Source organism: Musca vetustissima, unplaced genomic scaffold (assembly GCF_032173495.1).
Source record: "Musca vetustissima isolate MV318-11 ecotype Yass unplaced genomic scaffold, APGP_CSIRO_Mvet_v1 utg299, whole genome shotgun sequence".
Lineage (NCBI taxonomy): Eukaryota > Metazoa > Arthropoda > Insecta > Diptera > Muscidae > Musca > Musca vetustissima.
This window is the reverse complement of record NW_026881778.1, coordinates 155,231-180,276: the sequence shown is the minus strand read 5'-3', so window position 1 is coordinate 180,276 and position 25,046 is coordinate 155,231. Positions and strand designations below refer to the sequence as shown.

Below are 25,046 nucleotides of genomic sequence, written 5' to 3'. Positions count from 1 at the left end.
CCCGCTAAACTACAGAAGCAGCAGCACAACCAACGACAACACCAGAAGGCAACAAAAAAATATTCGGAAAAATTAACAAAAATACGGAATCTCCCAAAATTTAAAACAGTATCTTCCCGTGTTATACCTCCACAAGGCCAAAGAGTGCTAAACACAATCTATCGGAACTCAAAGATCTCATTTGAAGTGTTATTCGAACTTAGCTAACATTTTTTTACGGAAAGGACTTTCGTGTTTTTTCAACCCGCCATTTATTTATATTTATCCTAACCTCGTTAACACCATGGCCAACAACAATAATATGCAACAACATCTACCCGCGCCACCACCCTCTGCCGCCATGGCCGAATTCTACAACAATTTACCGCAACATTTTGAAAATCTGTTTTTGAATGGTGACTTCGCGGACACCGACGATGATGATCGTGAAAATCAAAATTATCGCAGTCAACCTACCTGTTGGGTATTCGGTTATGGGTCGTTGTGCTGGTATCCCGGTTTTGAATATGACAAATGCATAACCGGTTATATAAGAGGCTATAATCGTCGTTTTTGGCAGGGCAATACAACGCATCGCGGTACAGCAGATAAGGTAAGTTGGAGACAGATAGAGAGAGATGACTTTTTTCAGATTAAATATAAGCCAAATCGAATGATAAATGCGACCTGTACTTTGTTTACAATTTAACATGGACAGACAGACGGACATGCAAGCATCGACTCAGAAAGTGACTCTATGCATATTCTCAAAAGGAACGATGGGTCTATCTCGTTTCCTTTTGCCTGTTACAAACATATGCACAAAGACATAATACCCTGTACCACAGTGTGCTGAAGGGCAGGGATGCAAAAGTTGGCACAATTGTACTAATTTTAGCACTATTTGGAAGTCAAAACCAGTAAGGAAAGTAGTAAAGTCGGGCTGGGCCGACTATATGATACCCTTCACCACTTTGGGTATATTCTACATATGTATCCAGCTTAGCAGTAGCAGTAGTGTTGGCGGTTTATTTGGGATACCATTTGCATTTTGTTTTTATAAAAAAGAACTATTTATTAGTGAGGAATGTATGGCATTGATTGCCGAGGGGTAAGGCAGGGAAGACTATAGTTTCGGATCACGCCACTGATCCTCATCAGTTACCTTAGTTTTTTGTTGGGATATTCTCCCCAGAAGCTATTGCTTCTATACAAAAAACCTTTCAAACCCAAATGTCTCTCTTAAAATTCGTGCAAATCGAAAGATATATAGGGACTTTGGTGCACCAATTACATAAAATCGGACGAAAATATATATGGGAGCTATATCTAAATCTGAACCGATTTTCACGAAACTTTGCAATATCATTCTAGACTTAATTCAGTACGCTATGCCAAAATTCGTGCAAATGAAAAGATTTCCAGGGACTTTGGTGCACCAATTACCTACAATCGAAAGATATATAGGGTCTTTGGTACACCAATTACCTTAAATCATCATTCTAGACTTAATTCAGTACGCTATACCAAAAGATTTCCAAGGACTTTTGTGGACTATTTACCTAAAATCGGGCGAAGCTATATATGGGAGCTAAATCTAAATTTGTACTGATTGCCACGAAACTTTGCACATATAAACTTAATTTAGTATGCTATGCCAAATTTCGTGCAAATGGAAAGATATATAGGGACTTTTGTACACAATTTACCTTAAATCGGACGAAAATATATATGGAAGCTATATCTGAATCTGAACCGATTTTCACGAAACTTAGCATACATCATTCTAGACCTTATTCATTACGCTATGCCAAATTTCGTGCAAATCGAAAGATATATAGGGACTTTGGTATACAATTTACCTTAAATAGGACGAAGATATATATGGGAGCTATATCTAAATCAGAACCGATTTTCACGAAACTTGGCATACACCATTCTAGACCTTATTCATTACGCTGTGCCAAATTTCGTGCAAATCGAAAGATATATAAGGGCTTTGGTACACAATTTATCTTAAATCGGACGAAGATATATATGGGAGCTATATCTAAATCTGAACCGATTTTTATGAAATTTTACGCACATCATTCTAGACCTAATTCATTACGCTGTGCCAATTTTCGTGCAAATCGAAAGGTATATAGGGACTTTGGTACACCATTTACCTTAAATCGGACGAAGATATATATGGGAGCTATATCTAAATCTGAACCGATTTTCACGAAACTTGGCATACATCAGTCTAGACCTTATTCATTACGCTGTGCCAAATTTCGTGCAAATCGAAAGATATATATTGACTTTGGTACACAATTTACCTTAAATTGGACGAAGATATATATGGGAGCTATATCTAAATCTGAACCGATTTTTATGAAATTTTACACACATCATTCTAGACCTAATTCATTACGCTGTGCCAATTTTCGTGCAAATCGAAAGATATATAGGGACCGTTTACATTAAATCGGACGAAAATATATATGGGAGCTATATCTAAATCTGAACCGATTTTTCCCAATTTCAATAGGGTTCGTCCTTGGGCCAAACAAATGAGCTGTGCAAAATTTCATCCAATTCGGATCATAAATGCGACCTGTACTTTGTTTACAATTTTACATCTACAGACGGACAGACGGACGGACGGACGGACATGCATAAATCGACTCAGAAAGTGATTCTAAGCATATTCTCAAAAGGAACCATGGGTCTATCTCGATTATTTTTGCCTGTTACAAACATATGCACAAAGACATAATACCCTGTACCACAGTGTGGTGAAGGGTATAAATACAATAGCACCCCAATGACATATTTAGCACTATTTCTAAATTATATCAAACTATTCTCAGTTAAAAGTATTATTAGAAATGGATCGCCATCCCCCGCTGTCGTTACGAATGGATGAATTTGCCATAGTTTAACCGTAGTGTTGTCCTATGCAAATTCAGTATTTCCGATCAGAATGATAAATTCAGTAAAGATATTAATTACTATTTTTGTAACAGTTCTATGAGAGAGATGATTTTTCATTGTTTCAGGAATATTTCGGTACAGATATTTCTGTTGTTTTTATATACTCACCCACTCGGTGGCTTTCACGTCAAGAAGTTATTGAAACAATTTTGGCGCAGTGGCAATCACTTCAATATTTTTTTTAATAATGATTTCGAAGCTGATTCCCAAAAGTTAAGGCTCAATTCTATTATTTCAGAATTTTCAAACCCTTTTTATACCCTTCACCACACTGTGATACAGGGTATTATGTCTTTGTGCATATGTTTGTAACAGGTAAAAGGATTCGAAATAGACCCACGGTTCCTTCTGAAAATATGCATAGAATTACTTTTTGAGTCGATTTATGCATTTCCGTCCGCCCGTCCGTCTGTCCACCCGTCAATGTATTTTTGTGAACAAAGTACAGGTCGCATTTATTATCTGATTTGAATGAAATTTGGCACAGGTCACTTATTTGGCCCAAGGACGAACCCTATTGAAATTGGGGAAAATCGGTTCAGATTTAGATATAGCTCACATATATAGTTTCGTCCGATTTTATGTAAATGGTGCACCAAACTCCCAATATTTTTCCGATTGAGACAACATTTTGCACGGAGTACTGAATTACGTCTAGACTGAAACACGCCAAGTTTTATTGAAATCGGTTCAGAATTAGATATAGCTCCCATATATAGTTTCGTCTGATTTTATGTGAATGGTGTACCAAAATCCCAATATTTGTCCGATTGAGAAAACAAATTGCACAGAGTACTGGATTAGGTCTAGACTGATGTGTGCCGAGTTTTATTGACTTATTTATTGGCAGATTGTATTAAATTGAGTTTTGAGCCATGCGTATTAAAAACTCTGTTTGGAGAAAAACGCGTTTAACGTTTGAGAAGCCCTCTTGCCGTCACTTGATGCTAACACAATAAATCTGCTATATCTTAAAAAATTTTTGAGATTTTCACTTGGAAATTTATAGGGACATTCTTGAATTAGTGTAGGTTCGAATTAAATCAAAATACAAAACTAAATTTTTTGAAACCGAGAATGGGGGTCCCCTTAAAGTTGCAAAAACCAAATGGTGTATGCAACGGTTTAAAAACAAAAGACACCAAAGAATTCAAGTCTGCCATGCCATTTTTGATCTGCAATTTTTCATTGATTTCAGAATGGTATGTGTACGTTTTTTAATATGTACAAATATCTATATTTTAGCATCTCTTGTATGTACCCAAAGTGGCGAAGGGTATCGTCCGACTTTTGAAACTTCCTTACTGGTTACTGTTATTATTGTTCTTGCAATAAGTACAAATATTATAAATAATATCACATTAGAAATGCAGTCTGAGGATGCCAGAATGCATGTAGAAATTTTTAAATCTTTCAAAAACGACAATATATGCACTTATTGGTCAATGGTGACGGAAGTCAAAAATTAACGAAACGAAGATATGTTTCCTTATATATCACAAATTCTTAGAGGGTAATTATATATTCCACATTCATCCACATTCAAATGTGGAAAGGGTATTTTCATATCAAAATATAATTAAAACCAAAGAAAGGAACAGAATACATATATCGACTGCTTTAAATCTTAATTAATTTTGTTTATGTATGTTTTTATTAATTGTTAATAATAACAAAAATTTTATTAAAAAATATATAAAAAGTACAATCGGACTGAAAAAAGTACACTTTTTATTGAAAGCCAGTACAAATTGAATAATTTCATTTTGCATCCCTGCTGAAGGGTATAAAAAGGTCTTCGGGAGCCACACGAATTCTGGAGGAAAAATGTGTTCTGAAGCCATATAAATGTATCCAGAGATATTAATTCTAAAAGTACGAATATTTTTCTATAATAAAAATGTGTTCTAACCAGGAGACATTTTCTTCAAAAAAACTTGCACACAAAATACCAAATTACAGCCAATTCGGTTGGACGTACGTACCCAAACGTCCACAAAATATCGAATGGTGGAAGGTACCCTTATATGGGAGCTACCCTAAAAAGTAGGCCGAGTTTTATAATTTTTGGTAGGGAGGACATTTAAGCCCTAAATATCAAATTACTACAAATTCGTTTGAAAAAAATGTCTCCAATATCCCCAAAATATTGAATACTGCAGGGTACCCTATATAGGGAGACTATACTAAAAAGTCAACCGATATCGATAATTTTTGGTATGGTGATTTGCTACCCAATGAGAACCTAATTTACGAAATTACAACTAATTCGTTAAAAAATCGTTCGCAAACCCCCCAAAATATTGAATATTAGGCGGAACCGTTACATTGGCCTACTCTAAAAAATGAACCGATATCGATAATTTTTGTTTTTGCTTCCCAATGGGAGCCCTAAATATCAAATTACAGCAAATTCGTTTGAAAAATCTACCCAATATCCCCAAAATATTGAATACTGCAGGATATCCTCTATATGGAGACTATCCTAAAAAGTGCAGCGATATCGATAATTTTTGGTATGGTAATTTGCTATCCTATGAGAACCTAATTTACGAAATTACAACTAATTCGTTAAAAAATCGTTCGCAAACCCCCCAAAATATGGAATATTAGGCGGAACCGTTATATGGGGCCTAACCTAAAAAGTGGACCAATATTGTAAATTTTTTGGTTGGGAGATTTTCTACCCAATTATAATCCTAAATATAAAATTACAGTCAATTTGGTTGGAAAATGTGTCCAATATTCCCAAAATATTGAATAAAACGGCATGTACACTAGAACTTTTTCACCGGGTTAACCTACTTTATGAGGATTTATTTGACATATATGCAAAGGAATTGACAATTGAAACCCACTGGGTTAACGAAATCCGGATAAATGTAAACGTACTATAATGCAGGGTACCCTTATATGGGGGCTACCGTAAAAATTACACCGATTTTGATAATTTTTGGTAGGGAGATTTTCCTTCCAATAAGAATTCCAAATACTAAATTATAGTCAATTTGATTGAAAATCGTGCCCAAACTCCCAAAAAATAGAGATTCGGAAGGTATCCTTATAAGGGGGGTTATCCTCAAAAGTGCACCGATATAGATACTTTTAGGTAGGGATTAGTAACAAAATATTAGCAAAAATTCAAAATTCTACTTTAAATTTTGCAAACTCTATCGTGATTTCCACGGACTCCGGGTCTTCGGAAAATATTTTGAGATGTTGGGAACGGAATTACAAAATTATGGTGGAGGGCATTCAAAATTTCAAGCATATGCTTTCATAGTCTTGAACACAATATTTTTGATTTAAAAAAATCTTAACATTAATTCTTTAAAATTCCTTGAAAAACATTTTCAAAATGTTAGCTTAGTAACACACAAACTTCGAATACCGGACTATCTCAGCTGATACAGTTTATGGGCTGTCAGCTGACGCCAATTTTAAATGTTTTGTTTACAAAACACCACCACTGGGAATTCCTGTCATTGCAATATTTTTTTTTTATATTTGTTTTATATTTCTGGTGTTGCTGTTAATGCCGCTCATAAAAATGTATTTTGCAATTTTCAGTGAACTTAATTTTACTTTCACTGTTACTAAGGCCACAAGTCCGTTTACCGCATATTGTAAAATAAAATTTATGACCTTATATGGTCGTAATTGAAAAAATATAAATTATTTTCTTTTCTTTTGTTTTCATTTTTTTTTTTTTTTTTTTTTGTTAATCAATTAAAATTAATAACTTACACAGCCAACAGGGTCACCTACTTTCGAATTGGATGGCACTGACTATTAAGGCAATAATAAAATATGATATGTATATAATACAAAAATCTCCCTTCATCTTCCGTGCACCTTGTGTGCAGATATGGACCTTACAAAATTAAAAATAAAAAAATTATAAAAGTTGAAAGTAAACCAGATATAAGGCTTCGATAATCTCCTGATAAATATTCATAGACCACACCTTAAAAGAGATCGACTACGCTAATGCCTATAAAACATAAAATGCCTAAAACATTTCTAAAATTTCCTTAAAATATTTTTTGCATTTTCTTAAAGAAATTTTCATAAAAATGTCAAAAAAATGTTTTTAAAGAGTATCACAAGCATTTTGTCAAATGACATCCAATGAAAGGGAATCCAAAAAAATGTCATGGAAATTCACCTATGTATATTCCACAAAAATTATTCTTAAAATAAACAAGCCTAATGCTGTGCTAATTTTTGAGAAAACTCCCTTCCAAGACTGTGCTAATTCCTCAAAAAATCTTTATAAAATAAAACACGACTAAGGCTGTGATAATGCCTGAAAAAATCTTCTAAGGCTCTGATAATTCCAGAAAAAAAAATCTTCTTAAAATTAAACACGCTTAAGATATGCTAATTTATCAAGAATATCTGCTTAAAATAAAATACGCTCAAACTTTGCCAATTTCTCAAAAAAATCTGCTTAAAATAAAACAAGTTAAAGCTGTGCTAATTTCTCATAAAAAAATCTTCTTAAAATAAACATTCTAAAGCTGCGCTAATTTCTCAAATTTCCTTCATAAAATAAAACACGCTAAAGGTGCGATAATTTCTCAAAAAAATCTTCATAAAATAAAATTTGGTAAGCTGTGCTAATTTCTCATAAAAATCTGCACAAAATAAAAAAGCACAAAATAATTTCTCAAAAAAAAATCTTCTTTAAATAAAACACGCTAATGATTTGCTAATTTCTCAAAAAAACATCTTTATAAAATAAAACACGCTAAAGCTGTGCTAATTCCACAAAAAAAATCTTCTTCAAATAAAACACGCTAAAGCTGTGCTAATTTCAAAAAACAAAATCTTCATAAAATAAACCATGACTTAGACTGTGATAATACATTAAAAAATCTTCTAATGCTGTGCTAATTTTTCAAAAAATATTAATAAAATAAAACACGCTAAAGCTGTGCTAATTTCTCAAAAAATCTTATTTGTTAAGGCTGTGCTAATTTCTCAAAAAATCTTCTTGAATTAAACACGCTAAAGCTGTGCTAATTCCTAGAAACATTTTCAATGACTGTGCTAATTTCTAAAAAAAAAATCATCTAAGGCTGTGATAATTCTTATGAAGAACCTTCTTAACATAAACCACGCCTGTGCTAATTCCACAAAGAATTATCCTAAATAAAACACGCCCATGAATGTGCTAATTTCTGAAAGAAAACTCTGTACTAATTTCTCAAAAAATATTTCTAAAATAAAGTAAGCCTAAAGCTGTGATGATTCCTGATCATTCCTGTGCTAATTTCTACAAAAGAATCTTCTTAACATAAAACACGACTGAGGCTGTTCTAGTTCTTAAAAAAAAATTCTTAAAATAAATCACCCTAATTTCAGAAAGAAAGAAAATATTTTTTTTTAAATAAAATAAACCACACCTAAGGCTGTGATAATACTTGGAAAAATTCTTCTAAAGCTGTGCTAATTCCTTAAAAAAATATTCATAAAATAAACCGCGCCTAAGGCTGAGATAATTCCTGAAAAAATCTTCTAAGACTTCTTCTAGGGCTATTTCCTCAAAAGATTATCTCAGCTTTATCCTGAGATAATTCCTGAAAAAATCTTCTAAGACTTCTTCTATGGCTAATTCCTGAAAAAAATCTTCATAAAATAAAACCACGTTTACGGCTGTGCTAATTCCTGAAAAAAAAACTTCTAAGACTGTGCTAAGTTATTTGCTGAGAAAAATATTTTAATGCTGTTATAACCTCCCAAAAAGAATCATTTTAAAACAGCTGTGCCCAAAATAGGTCCCATGGGCTGTCGGTGTGTGTCAAATTGCTCACACATACAATTATAAAAGAGAAAATTTTGAAAATAAAAATTATTTTCAAAACTGTCATTCATTCCTTTTTGTTTTTATACCAGGGCTGTCCACACTAATACATTGAAGTTTTGTGATTGTATATGTTTCAAATACAAAATTTTCAAAAGTTCTGTTTCTATGTCATATACTGGGAGAAATTTTGTTAAAATATTATTTTCAAATTTTAAGGAAGAAAAAAATTAATATTTAATGCAAATATGGTTGTTGATGATACATTTTCCCATATAAACATATATTTGTTTCTGTTTTGCCCTTCCGGCATAATATTGTTCACATATTTCGACCTGTTCCGAACTAATGTTTGCCAGAAATATCCCAATTTTTTCGGTTAGTGTATAAAAACAAAAAGGAATGAATGACAGTTTTGAAAATAATTTTTATTTTCAAAATTTTCTCTTTTATAATTGTATGTGTGAGCAATTTGACGCACACCGACAGCCCATGAGACCTATTTTGGGCACAGCTGTTTTATACACTAACCGAAAAAATTGGGATATTTCTGGCAAACATTAGTTCGGAACAGGTCGAAATATGTGAACAATATTATGCCGGAAGGGCAAAACAGAAACAAATATATGTTTATATGGGAAAATTTATCATCAACAACCCTATTTGCATTAAATATTAATTTTTTTCTACCTTAAAATTTGAAAATAATATTTTAACAAAATTTCTCCCAGTATATGACATAGAAACAGAACTTTTGAAAATTTTGTATTTGAAACATACAATCACAAAATTTCAATGTATTAGTGTGGACAGCCCTGTTTTAAAATAAACCAAGCCCAATACTGTGCTAATTCCACAAAAAAATCTTAAAATAAAACATGGCTAAAAATGTGCTTATTTCTGAAAAATAAATCTTCTATGGCTGTGCTAATTCCTCAAAAAAAGCTAAAAAAATCACTCACCCTAATGCTGTGCTAATTCTCCAAAATATGTTCTTAAAATTAGCCAAGCCTATGGTTATGCTAATTCATAAAAAAATCTTCTAAGGCTGTGCTAATTCCTAAAAAAAATCTTCATAAAATAAACCACGCCTAAGGCTGTGCTAATTCCTGAAAACAACTTCTAAGACTGTGCTAATGTATTTCCTGAGAAAAATCTTTTAAAGCTGTTATAACTCCCGAAAAGAATCATTTTAAAATAAGCCACAACCAAGACTGTGCTAATTCCACAAAAAAAAATCATAAAGTAAACTACGCCTAAGGCTGTGCTAAATCCAAAAAAGATCTTAAAGTAAAACATGCCTAAGGATGTTCTAATTTCGGAAAGAAAAATCTTAAAAGGCTGTGCTAAAAAAATCTTTCTAACAAAACCACTCGCCTAATGCTGTGCTAATTCCCCAAAATATCATCTTAAAATTAGCCAAGTCTATGGTTGTGCTAATTCCAGAAAAAAAGTCTTCTAACGCTGTGCTAATTCGTTAAGTTTGATAAATTGTTGAAATCAAAACAAAATCTCCATTAATCTTCCGTGGGCCTTAAGTAGATAAATGGGCCTTACAAAGTTCAGAATAAATTAACAAAAACTGTTTTTAATTTAATTATTTATTTTTCTTTTTTTGCAATAATACGCAGTTAGCCCTTGACGTCTTCAGTTTGCCATTTTACGTCGTGTAAAATCTCATTTAAAGATATTATCTGTCAGTCATCCCGCCATAATAGCATCCCGCATCCATTCACGGCGGTCCACTTGGTCGCTCGGTCGCCCAAACAAAATGAGTGAAGAAAATAATTTATTATAGGCGCATGTAAACTATAAAATATAAATGCACAATATAAATTGTATATATTAGGGTGGGCCGATGTTTTCTCAAGAATAATTTATAAACAAAAACAAGGATGATTTTCAAAAATCCTTGAAAGATATATGATCCAGTCCATTATACATATTATATGATATTTATAATTTTTAAAAATTTTTGTTATATGCATATTAGGGTGGATTGATGAAAATATATATCAACATATACGCTATAAAAATTACCTCAGGAAAAAATTAAAAAAAACAGGGCATGGAATTTGTTTCCTAAAAAATTATTCTCGGTTATAGGAACCACCCTATTATATACATTATTACATTGTAATATGATTATACCATGACACCTCAGTCTTCAGTTTTTTTTTTTGTATTTCGCAAACAGAAAACGAAAACAAAATAATTTTTTCTTTGTTTTTCGAAATGAAACACACACTCAATACAGTATACATATTATTAATTTTTAACTTTGTTGTTGTTGTTTTTTTTTTTTATTACAGCCTGGACGTGTTGCTACATTAGTGGAAGACAAAGAGGTAAGTACGGCTTTGAAAACTTGCAATTCAATTCAACTCTGTTCGTTTATATTTATATTTTTGAAGGTCTTTACATTGTTTGGGGAAGTGTAATTACAGTAGATGTTTTCCGGTTAGGCATCATGACCTGGATTTTTTTTATATCATTTTTTAATTATTCTTAATATACAGGGTGAGATAAAAAAAATGCAACCAAGTCAAACGCCACAATTTTTACATTTTTTCTTTAATTTTATTGAATGAAAGCAAAATATGTCGGAAATAGCATCAAATATTAGAATAATTTTAGATTTGTTCGAATTGGTACAAAATATGGCCTTCAAAACGGCCAATGAAACCGTCACACGTTGCCCGAATGTTGTTCTGCGGTATTTTGACCCATTCCCGGCGAAGCGCATGCTTGAAGTGATCGACAATTTGGTATTTTTTACTGCCAACCTTGCTTTCCAAAATACTTCAGACACAATAGTCCAACGGATTGGTATCCGGAGACTTTGGTGGCCATTGTGCACTGGAAATGAAGCGAGGAACCTCATTTTGCAGTCTGAAGTTGGTTGCAGTTTTTATAATTTCACCCTGTATTCTCAGGGTTACCTTTAATGCAAAATCCCCAAGATTTATTCGATTGAGGAGAAATTTTGCACAACGTCCCATAGTGAGCCCAGAATGAAGAGTATTGAGTTTTGTCCGAATCGGTTCAGATTTAGATATAGCTCCCATATATATATATATATATTTTCATCCGATTTCCTGTAAATTGTGCACCAAATGGTCATCGCTTAACCGATTGCGATGAAATTTTGTACAGGCTATCAAATTGAGCTTAGAATGAGGTGTATTACATTTAATTGAAATCGGTTCTCGAACTTGGATATAGCTCCCATATATATTTTCGTCCGATATCATCTAAATGGTACACCAAATACCCTAAGTTTGTTTGATTGCGACGAAATTTAGCATAGCGTAGCGAATTGAACATACCATGAAGTGGATTAAGTTTTGTTGAATTTGGTTCCGATTTAGGTATAGCTCCCATATATATTTTCGACCGATTTCAGGTAATTAGCGAAGCAAAAACCCCCATGTCTGTTCGATTGCTGCGAAATTTTGTAAATGGTGACGAATTGAACCAACAATGATGTATATTAAAATAATTGAAATCGGTTCGAATTTGGATATAGCTCCCACATATATATTTTCGATCGATTTCAGGTAAATGGTGCACTAACAAACTAACAAAGTTTGTTTAGTTGTGACGAAATTTTGCACAAGGTACCAAATTAAGCCTAGAATTACATGTGGTAAGTTTTATTGAAATCGGTTCAGATTTAGATATAGCTCCCACATATATATTTTCGTCCGATTTCAGATAAATTGTTTCACCCAAAGACCCTAAGTTTGTTCGATTGCAACTAAATTATGCACACACCGTCCCAAATTGAGTCTAAAATGACGCGTATAAAGTTTTATTGAAATCCGTATAGTATATCGGTCCATCCGTTTTGGGACCTCTTATAAGAGTACCTTCAAAATTTCGATATTTTTGCCGTGTGTTTCAAATAAACTTGGCTGTAATTTGGTATTATGTGTTCTTATTGGTAAGAAAATGTTCCAACCAATCAATTGTCAATATCGGTATTTTTTTAGGTTAGACCTACTATAGGAGAACCATCTAAATTCCCATATTTCGAGGATCTTAGCCACGTATTTCAACCGAATTGCTTGTAATTTGGTAGTTCGGGTACCCATTGCGTAGCAAATATACCTACCAAAAATTATTAAGATTGGCGCAAGTTTCAGGTGGTAGCACCCATGTAAGGTTAGCCCCTTCCGCGATTCGGTATTTTAGGTTTTTAGAGAATTTTTTCATTCGAATTGCTGGCTTATTTGGTGATTTAGGTTCTGATTTTGTAGCAAATAAACCTACCAAAAATGTTTAAGATTAACGCAAGTTTCAGGGTGGCCACCATGTAAGGGTACCCTCCGTGGTTCGATATTTCGGGATTTTAGAACACTTTTTTTAACCGAACTGCTTGTAATTTGATAATTTAGGTTCTCATTGCGTAACAAATGTACCTACCAAAAATTATTAAGATTGGCGCAAGTTTCAGGGTAGCTCCCATGTAAGGGTACCCTCCGTGATTCGATATTTTTTGGATATTAGAGCATTTTTTCAACGGAATTTGTTGTAATTTGATATTTTGGATTCTAATTAGTTAGCAAATCTACCTAACAAAAATTATTAAGATTGGCGCAAGTTTCAAGGTAGACCCCTTATAAAGGATATCCTACGTATATCGGTATTTTGGAGATTAAGGGCATTTTTTCAACCGAATTGGTTGTAATTTGGTATTTCGGGTTCTCATTGCGTAACAAACCTACCTACCAAAAATTACTATGATTGGCTCAAGTTTCAGGCGGGTAGCCCCCATGTAAGGGTACCCTCCGTGATTCGGTATTTCGGGATTTTAGAGCACTTTTTCTAACGGAATTCGTTGTAATTTGGTATTTCGGATTCTTATTGCGTAGCAAATCTATCTACCAAAAAATTTTAAGATTGGCGCAAGTTTCAGGGGGTAGCTCCATGTAAGGATACGCTCCGCGATTCGGTATTTCGAGATTTTGGAGCACTTATTTTGGGGATTTTGAGCACTTTTTTCAACGGAAATGGTTGTAATTCGGTATTTCGGATTCTCATTGCGTAGAAAATCTACCTACCAAATATTATTAAGATTGGCGCAAGTTTCAAGGTAGACCCCATATAAGGGTAGCCTACGTATTTCGATATTTTGGGGATTTAGGACAAATTTTTCAACGGAATTGGTTGTAATTTAATATTTCGAATTTCCTTGCGTAGCAAATCTACCTACCAAAAATTATTAAGATTGGTCCACTTTTCATGGTAGCCCCTATATAAAAATACCTTCCGATATTCGATATTTTATGGATTTTTGGTGCCTCTTTTCAACCGAACTTCGCCTAATTTCATATTTTGTGGATTATCATTGGGTGTCAAACCTTCCTAACAAAAATAGGTCTGCTAGTCTTTAAAATAAATTATTAATGATTAAACATGTGAAGGGTTATTTTATTTTCACTTCTTTGTTTAAACAAAACCAAGTGCTTCACATAAAATTAAAGATTATTTTATACAATTATTATTATTGTACTATTTTATATAAAATACAAAAAGACTGCGGGTATTTTTTTGGTTTGAGAGTCCGAACTTTTCAAAGTAAGCCCCTTTGAGTGTTGCCATCGCATGTGTGTGCGATACACACACACAACAACAACTTGTCAATAACTCAACTTTACTGGCACATTTTCACAGACACCGAAACCCTATATATTATTTCGTTCCGCGAGGAACTCTTAATTGAGAATCGGTGGATTTCCGCGAAATATAGGCAAACGCCGCGAGATAACGAGACAGCGCTTTTTACTACGCCTTTCTACTTTCTAAACTAGACCAGGGGACTTTCCCCAGAGCACTGCGCTGGAAAGAAGACCAATACAGTACTTACTTTCCCGCCGAAGAGTTACCAAGAACTCGTATGTGGCTCCGAGTGACAAGCATGAAATGTTCAAACAAACAAACCAACATGCCCACCCGTTTGCTGTTCTAGCGAAGTATATATACAAAGCGCATTAAAAAAATGTATATGAGAATTATGAGCTAGATGGTGGGGTAGGGCATTAAATGTGAGAGGCAATGAAAACTGTAGCATAGTTTAAGGCGTTGTAATAAAAAAACTTAACAATGGTGGGTTGAAAATAAAAAAAAAATATTTCTAAAAATAAATTTTCACCATGGCCCATAAGAAAATAAAGCGGAAATTCTAAAATCTTTTTTTGGTATATACAGTGGTGGTCACAGAATTAAAACATTTACTGTGGTAAAAATTTTTTGATCAGCCCTCGAATCGTTTGAAGTATTTTTGAAATTTTTTTAATTCAGAACACTTCGATATACTGTACTTAAGAGATTTAGTGTGAAAATGGAAAATTATTGCATGCAATTTTTCCATAAATAACGGTTTTTATGAAAATACATCGACTTTGAAGTGGCCATATAATTAAAACATTGTGTGATTTTTTACTTTACTGTATTTTTTGAAAATATTTTTAAAAAAGCTTTTTAATTTAGTTAAATTATGTAAACTAAGCATCGATAAAGTCATTTACTGATAAAAATTTTTGAAAAAATCTGTAAAATCTATCAAAATCGCCAAAAATTTGTACAGTACATCTTACATTCAGAAAATAACCCTTATTATAGAAAATAAAGTTCCGAATGCACCAGAAATTGCTAGAATTAGTAGAAAACTATAAATAATTCTCAGAATAAATAAATATTTGAAATAAAAACTGAAAAATGGGAATTAACCAAAAAGAACGACTCAATTTCGATAGCCTTTATTGAAGAACGCAGGAATATTTTTGCAGTATATGAGGAAATATCGATTGATATTGGCATTTATTATACCAAATCGATTGTTCGAGTAGTACAGAATATATTTTATCAAAAAATATACAAGTCACAACAGAAAGAACAGAGATCAACGCCTATGTTGACGAATAAAAGTTTCTGCCACACAGCACAATTTTTGATGCTCAACACAAGACTTTAAATATTTGTCAAATTGTAATTTTTTTCTTTCTTTTGGGCTAAAATAGATTAAATGGGCATTATTCTATTCAAAAAATATTATTTTGGAAAAATATTGCCATGTTCAATAGATTTTAAGGGTCAAGAGTTAACCATCAAACATGCTGCTGTGTACCAGAAACGTTTCCTCGTCAACATAGGTGTTGATCTCTGTTCGTTCTGGTGAGACTGATATATTTTTTGATAAAATATATTCTGTACTACTCGAACAATCGATTTGGTATAATAAATGCCAATATCAATCGATATTTCCTCACATACTGCAAAAATATTCCGGCCTTCTTCAATAAAGGCTATCGAAATTGAGTCGTTCTTTTAGGTTAATTCCTATTTTTTCAGTTTTTATTTCAAATATTTATTTATTTTGAGAATTATTTACTGTTTTCTACTAATTCTAGCAATTTTTTGTGCATTCGGACCTTTATTTTCTATAATAAGGGTTATTTTCTGAATGTAAGGTGTTCTGTACAAATTATTGGCAATTTTGATAGATTTTACATTTTTTTTTTAAAAATTTTTATCGTAAATGATTTTATTGGTGCTTATTTTACGTAATTTAACTAAATTAAAGAGCTTTTTTAAAAATATTTTCAAAAAATGTACTAAAGTAAAAAATTACACAATGTTTTAATTATATGGCCACTTCAAAGTCGACGTATTTTCATAAAAACCGTTATTTATGGAAAAATTGCATGCAATAATTTTCCATTTTCACACTAAATCTCTTAAGTACAGTATATCGAAGTGTTCTGAATTAAAAAAATTCAAAAATACTTCAAACGAATCGAGGGCTGATCAAAAAATGTTTACCACAGTAAATGTTTTAATTCTGTGACCACCACTGTATGTTTTTAAAGAAATTAAATTTTTTAATATTTTTTTTTTATTTTTAATAATATTTTTTTAATGTTTATTAATTTTTTTTTATTTTGCAGGGTATCACATGGGGCTGTGCTTATAGAATATGTGGACAAACGGCCCTGGATTATTTAAAGCAACGAGAATGTACATTAGGTAAGTAAAGACTCGCCACATAATATTTTTTAAAAACATTTTTGAAGGACTAGCCCAAGTCGTGAATTTTAAAAAATATTTAAATATTTTTTTAAGGAGTGGATTTTTTAAAAAAATATTTTTTCAAGGCGTGGATTTTTTAAAAATATTTTTTTCTGGGTAAAGTTTAAGTTGTGGATTTTTTTAAAATAATTTTAAAAATATTTTTTCAAGGCGTGGATTTTTTAAAAATATTTTTTTCAAGGCGTGGATTTTTTAAAAATATTTTTTCAAGGCGTGGATTTTTTAAACATATTTTTTCAAGGCGTGGATTTTTTAAAAATATTTTTTCAAGGCGTGGATTTTTTAAAAATATTTTTTCAAGGAGTGGATTTTTTAAAAATATTTTTTCAAGGCGTGGATTTTTTAAAAATATTTTTTCAAGGCGTGGATTTTTTAAAAATATTTTTTCAAGGCGTGGATTTTTTAAAAATATTTTTTCAAGGCGTGGATTTTTGAAAAATATTTTTTCGAGGCGTGGATTTTTTAAAAATATTTTTTCAAGGCGTGGATTTTTTAAAAATATTTTTTCAAGGCGTGGATTTTTTAAAAATATTTTTTCAAGACGTGGATTTTTTAAAAATATTTTTTCAAGGCGTGGATTTTTTAAAAATATTTTTTCAAGGCGTGGATTTTTCAAAAATATTTTTTCAAGGCGTGGATTTTTTAAAAATATTTTTTCAAGGCGTGGATTTTTTAAAAATATTTTTTCAAGGCGTGGATTTTTTAAAAATATTTTTTCAATGCGTGGATTTTTTAAAAATATTTTTTCAAGGGTTGGATTTAAAAAAATCCTTTTCAAGGCATGGATTTAAAAAAAATGCCTTTTCAAGGCATGGATTTAAAAAAATGCCTTTTCAAGGCATGGATTTAAAAAAATGCCTTTTCAAGGCATGGATTTAAAAAAAAAATATTTTTTCAAGGCGTGGATTTTTTAAAAATATTTTTTCAAGGCGTGGATTTTTTAAAAATATTTTTTCAAGGCGTGGATTTTTTAAAAATATTTTTTCAAGGCGTGGATTTTTTAAAAATATTTTTTCAAGGCGTGGATTTTTTAAAAATATTTTTTCAAGGCGTGGATTTTTTAAAAATATTTTTTCAAGGCGTGGATTTTTTAAAAATATTTTTTCAAGGCGTGGATTTTTTAAAAATATTTTTTCAAGGCGTGGATTTTTTAAAAATATTTTTTCAAGGTTTTTTAAAAAAAAAAATTTAAGTTGTGATTTTTTTTAAATATTTTTTTAAGTTGTGGATTTTTTTAAAAATAATTTTTCAAGGCGTGGATTGTTAAAAAATATTTTTTCAAGGCGTGGTTTGTTAAAAAATATTTTTTCAAGGCGTGGTTTGTTAAAAAATATTTTTTCAAGGCGTGGATTGTTAAAAAATATTTTTTCAAGGCTTGGATTGTTAAAAAATATTTTTTTGAAGGCGTGGATTTAAAAAAATATTATTTTTTGAAGGCGTGGATTTAAAAAAAATATTTTTTGAAGGCGTGGATTTTTAAAAAAATGTTTTTTGAAGGCGTGGATTTAAAAAAAATATTTTTTTGAAGGCAAGGCGTGGATTTTTTAAAAATATTTTTTCAAGGAGTGGATTTTTTAAAAATATTTTTTCAAGGCGTGGATTTTTTAAAAAGATTTTTTAAGGCGTGGATTTTTTAAAAATGGTTTTCTAAGTTGTGTTTTTTTTAAAAATAATTTTTTAAGTTGTGGATTTTTTTAAAAATAATTTTTTAAGTTGTGGATTTTCTTAAAAATAATTTTTTTAAGTTGTGGATCTTTTTAAAAATAATTTTTCAAGGCGTGGATTGTTAAAAAATATTTTTCTTTTTTGAAGGCATGGATTAAAAAAATATTTTTTGAAGGCGTGGATTTAAAAAAAATATATTTTTTCAAGGCATGGATTGTTAAAAAATATTTTTTTGAAGGCATGGATTAAAAAAAATATATTTTTTCAAAGCGTGGATTTTTTAAAAAAATATTTTTTCAAGACGTGGATTTAAAAAAATAGTTTTCAAGTAGTGGATTAAAAAAAAAATTGTTTTCAAGTAGTGGATTTAAAAAAATATTTTTAAGGCGTGCATTTTTTAAAAGAATATTTTTTAAGGCGTGGATTTTTTAAAAGAATATTTTTTAAGGCGCGGTTTCTTTAAAAGAATATTTTTTAAGGCGTGGATTAAAAAAAATATTTTTTAATGCGTGGATTAAAAAAAATATTTTTTAATGCGCGGTTTTTTTCAAAAGATATTTTTAAGGCGTGGGTTTTTTCAAAAGATATTTTTTAAGGCGCGGTTTTTTTCAAAAGATATTTTTAAGGCGTGGATTTTTAAAAAAAATATATTTTTTAAGGCGTGGGTTTTTTCTAAAGATATTTTTTAAGGCGTGGATTTAAAAAAAATATTTTTTAAGGCGTGGATTTAAAAAAAATATTTTTTAAGGCGTAGATTTAAAAAAAATATTTTTTAAGGCGTGGATTTTTTAAAAAAAATAAATTTTAAACAAATTTTAAGCTTGAATTCATGACATTTTATTTATTATATAATTTTTCTTCCTCTTCTTCCAGGTGGTTATACAACAGTCGATACCAAATTCTATCCCCGCGTTGCATCCTATGATGCTGCCTTTGGTGGTGAAGCTCTGCCCGTTCTAGTCTATGTCGCCAATAAGGACAGTGAACATTGGCTAGGTGAAGATCGACTGGAAAATGTTGCCAAACAAATTGTTGAATGTGAAGGACCCAGTGGCCATAATGCCGAATATCTGCTAAGGCTTGCAACATTTATGCATGAGGAAATTCCCGAAATATGGGATGAGCATTTATTTCAATTGGAATCGCTGGTCCTTGGTGAGCTGCGTAAACGCAACATCCCCCTGTGGTCGGTTATGGGTAGAAATCGTGATCGTATCCGTCGTGATTCACATGAGGAGATACGACGGCCGCCTAGTTTTGAATTTACATCACGGGTACCGGAACGTAAGCTGCGTTGTTTGAATATTTAGGAGAAGAAAAAAAATGGCAAGAAAAATGCATATGGAGAGATCAGAGAATATTAAGACGGCACATTTGAAATTGAAAATGGAAACTGAAAAAAATATCGCTGGACAAGGCATGCAGAGGTTATTTTCCGCATAGTATTACTATCCTAGCAGAGGCTGAAATAATTTCAAATGCTTACGATATTTTTTTAAATAATAGTTGATGCCTGGTAGCATTGCATACATACACACATATGTGCTAAAAATTAAAAAAAAAAGTATATAAAAATATATTATATTAAAAATTTTGAAACAAACTGTTTCACAAACATTTTGCATAATAGAAATTTATTTGTATAATATTTAATTAAAAAATAATTAACAAGACAGCGATTAATAACTAAACAAAAATTATTAAGAAACCCCAACAAAAATGCTTTATTATATTATAAGATAGACTAACAGAAATTAAGAAAAAAAAACGCAACAACAATCCAAAAATATATTTTTTATATAATATTGATAAATTTTTATAGAATAATTTTTTATATAAAACAACATTACACAATAAAATTATAACCTCAAAATGAAATACTGAAATACTAAAAGAAAATTGTTATTATTTAAAGATGAAAAAAATTAATTAAGAATTTTTGTACAACAAAATAGATAACTATTGTAAAAATTAAATAAAAAAACTATAACAATAAACAAAATTATAAAAAAAAGAAAAAAAAATTGAGTTTGCCTTGGCTGGGATTTGAACCTGGACTTCCAGGGTGATGTTATTGGAATGGAAAATAAATACATTAATTTGTAAAAAAAAACTGACAATATGTCAAATGAACAATAAAAAAATAAATATTGTAAAATATTTAATAGACGAATATAAAGAAAATTATTTTAATTTGCCGTCGCTGGGATTTGAACCTGGACTGCCTCTGCCAAAGGGGATTTTTCTTATTTAAAGGAATGTACGGTTATATATTTTTTAAAGAATATTTTTTTCAAAGACTAACAGAGCAATCAATAGAAGTGGATTTTTCAAATAATATTATCTTTAAGGACTAGCTGACCACTAGGCGTGGCTTTTTTAAAGACTATTTTCTTCAAGGCAGCGTAGGGGATGATAGATACCAAGCAACGGCTCTGATTGGCTTTAAAATGGCGAAGTGCAGGCTTATCTTGGTCCCTCTTTCATCTCAATTGTAGAAACTGAATTCCCCGTGGTGCCACCTGGGGTAGTTATTTTCATCACCCGATGAAATAGTGAGCTAATAATATGTGCCGCGAGTTCACCCGTAAGAACTATAAAAAGATGGGTTGAGGCGTCGGTTTAGTTGCCCGCACTCGGAGAACCTACTATGAAGAAGCAAAGAAAACCAAACCCACCTAATGATGACAACCCCCGCAAACGTATAAAGGACCACGATCTGCGAATCTGCACTTGGAATGTGTGCACGTTGTACAGAACAGGCGCAGTATTCGCTTTGGCGGATATACTCAAGATGTTCAAAGCCGATATTATTGCTTTACAGAAAATGTGGTGGAAAGGGGCTGCCGTAAGTAATCAGAAGATTACCCCCTGTACTATAGCTGCCATGAAACGAGACATGAATTTGGCTGCGGATTTATGTTTAACAGGAGAATAAAAAACCTCGTCTCCAGATTCACTCCAGTAGAGCGCCTAGAAACAGCATATGACCGTAGCCCTGGCCATGATATTAAAATTCTGCTAGGAGATTTTAATGCAAAAATCGGAAGTGAAAATATCTTTGGCCCACCGTCGGAAAATTCAGCCTCCATGAAGAAACATCCGACAACGGCATGAGGTTGATTAACTTCACGGCAGCAAAAAACATGGTATTTAGCAGCGCCAGATTCAAGCATCTCGATATACACAAGGCCACTTGGATTTCTCCCGATCGAACAACGAGAAATAAAATCGATCATGCTGTGGTAGACGGAAGTTAATAGTCCAGTAACACGGAAATTTGATAGCAGAAGTCTACTCCGCTCAACTTACCCAACAGCTTGACGAAAGCACCCCTTGTCCCGATAATAATATAGAAGCAGAGTGGCAGAGAATAGCCCACTCTCTACAAACGGCAGCAAAATAAATCCGTTGCACGATCAGGAGTGTCGTAATGCTACTGGTATGAAAAGCGCAGCGTATAGGGCAACCCTGCGGACAGTAGCAACACGTAATGCGATGGAGAACTATCGGTAGAAAAGGAGAGAGGAGAAACGTATTTTCATAAAAAAGAAGAAATAACAAGAAAAACTTGAGCGTGAGCAAATCGAGATGTACAGGAGTCAGAATGAAGTCCTAAAATTCTACCAACGGGTAAAACACCAAACCGAAGGCTTTGGTGCAGGCACAACCGCAGACAGCGTGCTGAGGATCTGGAAGGAACATTTTGAAAAACTTCTGGTATCAAATAGTAGCGGTGAAGAGGAACCAACCAACCAACCCTGAACCAATAATAGATAACGGTATAGATTGTATACCACCGGGCCAAGATGAAGTCAGAATAGCAATCAATCGGCTGAAGAATCAAAAAGGAGCGGGTGCCGATGGGTTACAAGACTGGTGGTCAGATGCTGGTAAGGAGCATGCATCAGCTGATTGGTACAATTTGGCTAGGGGAATGCATGTCCAATGATTGGAACCTCAGCATCCTGTGTCCCGTGCACAAAAAAGGAGACAAGGCGATATGTGCCAACTATAGTCTCCTTCCCATCGCATATAAAGTGTTATCCAGCGTACTGTATGAACGACTGATGCCAATGGTCAATGACATTATTGGACCATACCAATGCAGCTTCAGACCTGGCAAATCCACCATTGACCAGATTTTCACTCTGCGCCAAATCCTGGAAAAACACATCGACACATTCCACCTATCCGCATTTGACGCATTATATAGATCTGAAGCATGGGTACTTATCAAGCAGATGAGGCAGCTCTTGGAGTGTTTGAGAGAAAAATTCTCCGAAAGATCTATGAGTCGATCTGCGTTGACGGTGAATATTGCCGTCGAATGAACCATGAGTTCTATCAGCTATTCTCGGATATTGACATTGTTAGACGTATTGAGCTGTAGCGACTACGTTGGCTAGGTCATGTTGTAAGAATGGATGAAGATGCCCCAGCCCAGAAGGCATATAAAAGCGAACCAGCTGATGGTTCACGCGGACGAGGAATAAGATGGAAAGATCAAGTGGAAGACAACATTGCCGAATATGGACTTTCAAATTGGAAAAACTGCACAAAAGACCGATGCGCCTGGAAATCTTTTTTAAGCTCGGCTTATGGTTCTGTCACAAGCCAGCTAAGTAAGTAAGAAATATTATTTTAAGGCGCGGAAATATTTTTTCAAGGCGTGCATTTTTTTTAATATTTTTTAAGGCGTGAACAATTTTTTAATGACGAGGAAATATTTTTTCAGTGTAGATTTTTTATGGCCTTGATTTTAAATGATAAAGTTTTCAAGATGTGGATTAAAAAAAAAATGTCTTTCATTGCATGGATTTTTTTAATTTTGAAGGATTTTTAATAAAACATATATTTTTAAATGTGAATTTCAAAAATATTTGTCAGAGCGGTTAATTAAAAAATATATATTGTTACGAATATAAATTTAGATTTAAGTTACTTTAGATGAATTCCGTTAATTTAAGAATTTGAATTGTAACGTAAATTTCTACTACGCAGTTTATTTGAATAACTTCACAACAACAACTACTGTATAGATTTTTCTACATCCTTCCATTTCCTCTTTCATTGTCTATTTTTTTGTCGACGTACAATTCTTGTTAAACGTCATCATTGATGATCGCTTAATTCCTCTTTCTTTGTTACCCCCTCACCTGTATATGTGTTGTTGTTTACTCAATGTAAGTTTGTATGTGTTGTTGTTATTGTTTGCTCAATGTAAGTTTGTATGTGTTGCTGTTATTGTTTACTCAATGTAAGTTTGTATGTGTGTTTGTTGCATTGGTAGATTGTTCGTGATCTAAGTGTTACCAGATCGTCTGGAAACTTCTGTAGCTACAAGCAACGCTCATATAAATAGGGGAAATGGAAAGGCAGTGAGTCAGTTGTGAATCAGATCGCGAATTGAAACCGTCGAGTAAAGTGCAAAGTAAAGTTGTGTGAATAAAATCATTGTAATAATCGTAATCCGAAAGAACCTGCGTTTTATTTGGTACGAATTGTATCGGGAAATAAAACAACGTCTACACGGGATTTAGTAAAACCCAAGAACGTAACAATATTTTATGGGTCATAGGCCTAAGCATAATCGAGGATTTTTAAGGAATGGCCTTCTGCATTGACTTTTCAAAGACTAGCCATAGGCGTAGATTTTTTTTATATTTTTTTCCAAATTGTTTAATGTTAACATTTAAGGAATATATTTTTTCAAATACTAAGACAAAAGACTGACAAAAGAATTAAAAAATATTTGTATATATAAACATTGAAAAAATTAAAAAAAAATTGTGCACTTTGCCCCCACTAGGATTCGAACCCGGACTCCACGGCGATTGATGTGAATACCTGATTAACAGGTTAAAACTATAGAAAAATTTTGGAATTTTAAATAATGAGAGAGTTTGTTGTAGTTTATGTGTAGCATAATAATAAATTATTTAAATAATAAAAATATATTTTTGAATTTATATGTCATTGTGGTTAATTTAAATTCATTTTCAATTTCATATTAACTTATAATTTAGAATACACATTCAAAAGATGTAAACGTTCATCCTAAAAGTATGCTCTAAATGTTGTGTTATTTCACATATTGAGACATCTCAATTGTGGCATTTGGGTAGAAATCTCACGTTAAATGGTAAAGATCCGATATTTTGTCTTGATCTATTGTTTATTTGCCTTTCAATTGAATTCGAAAAACTTTTTTCATTTGATTAGAAATTTTATTTTACAAATAAAATTATTAAAAAAAAAAAAATAAAAATGAATCTTATTTCTCTACGTGTTTGTTTTCTTTTTTTACTGACAACTATACTTAGGATAAGAAAGTAGCACATGGGTAAATGTATGTGTAGCAGCAAATGAATCCAAAACGGTGAATGTGTATGGAGAAATCAAATTCAATATTTATAAAGATTTAAAAACCAAATTTCAAAGTTTCTTTATAAATATTGAAATTTAATAGAACATTCAAAATTTTGGTATATGGTGCATAAACTGTGCATGAGAAAAT

The 25,046-nt window shown here is 32.1% G+C and overlaps 1 protein-coding gene across 1 annotated transcript; it reads left to right on the top strand.

Annotated features, from left to right (window-relative positions):
* Window positions 1-283: 283 nt before the first annotated feature.
* On the top strand, window positions 284-19,844 carry LOC133327773 (putative glutathione-specific gamma-glutamylcyclotransferase 2). The gene is made up of 4 exons (XM_061536310.1): window positions 284-592; window positions 11,080-11,115; window positions 16,720-16,798; window positions 19,400-19,844. Exons 1-4 carry the CDS (start codon window positions 284-286, stop codon window positions 19,834-19,836), a joined length of 861 nt encoding a protein of 286 aa, XP_061392294.1. The 3' UTR covers window positions 19,837-19,844.
* Window positions 19,845-25,046: the final 5,202 nt, after the last annotated feature.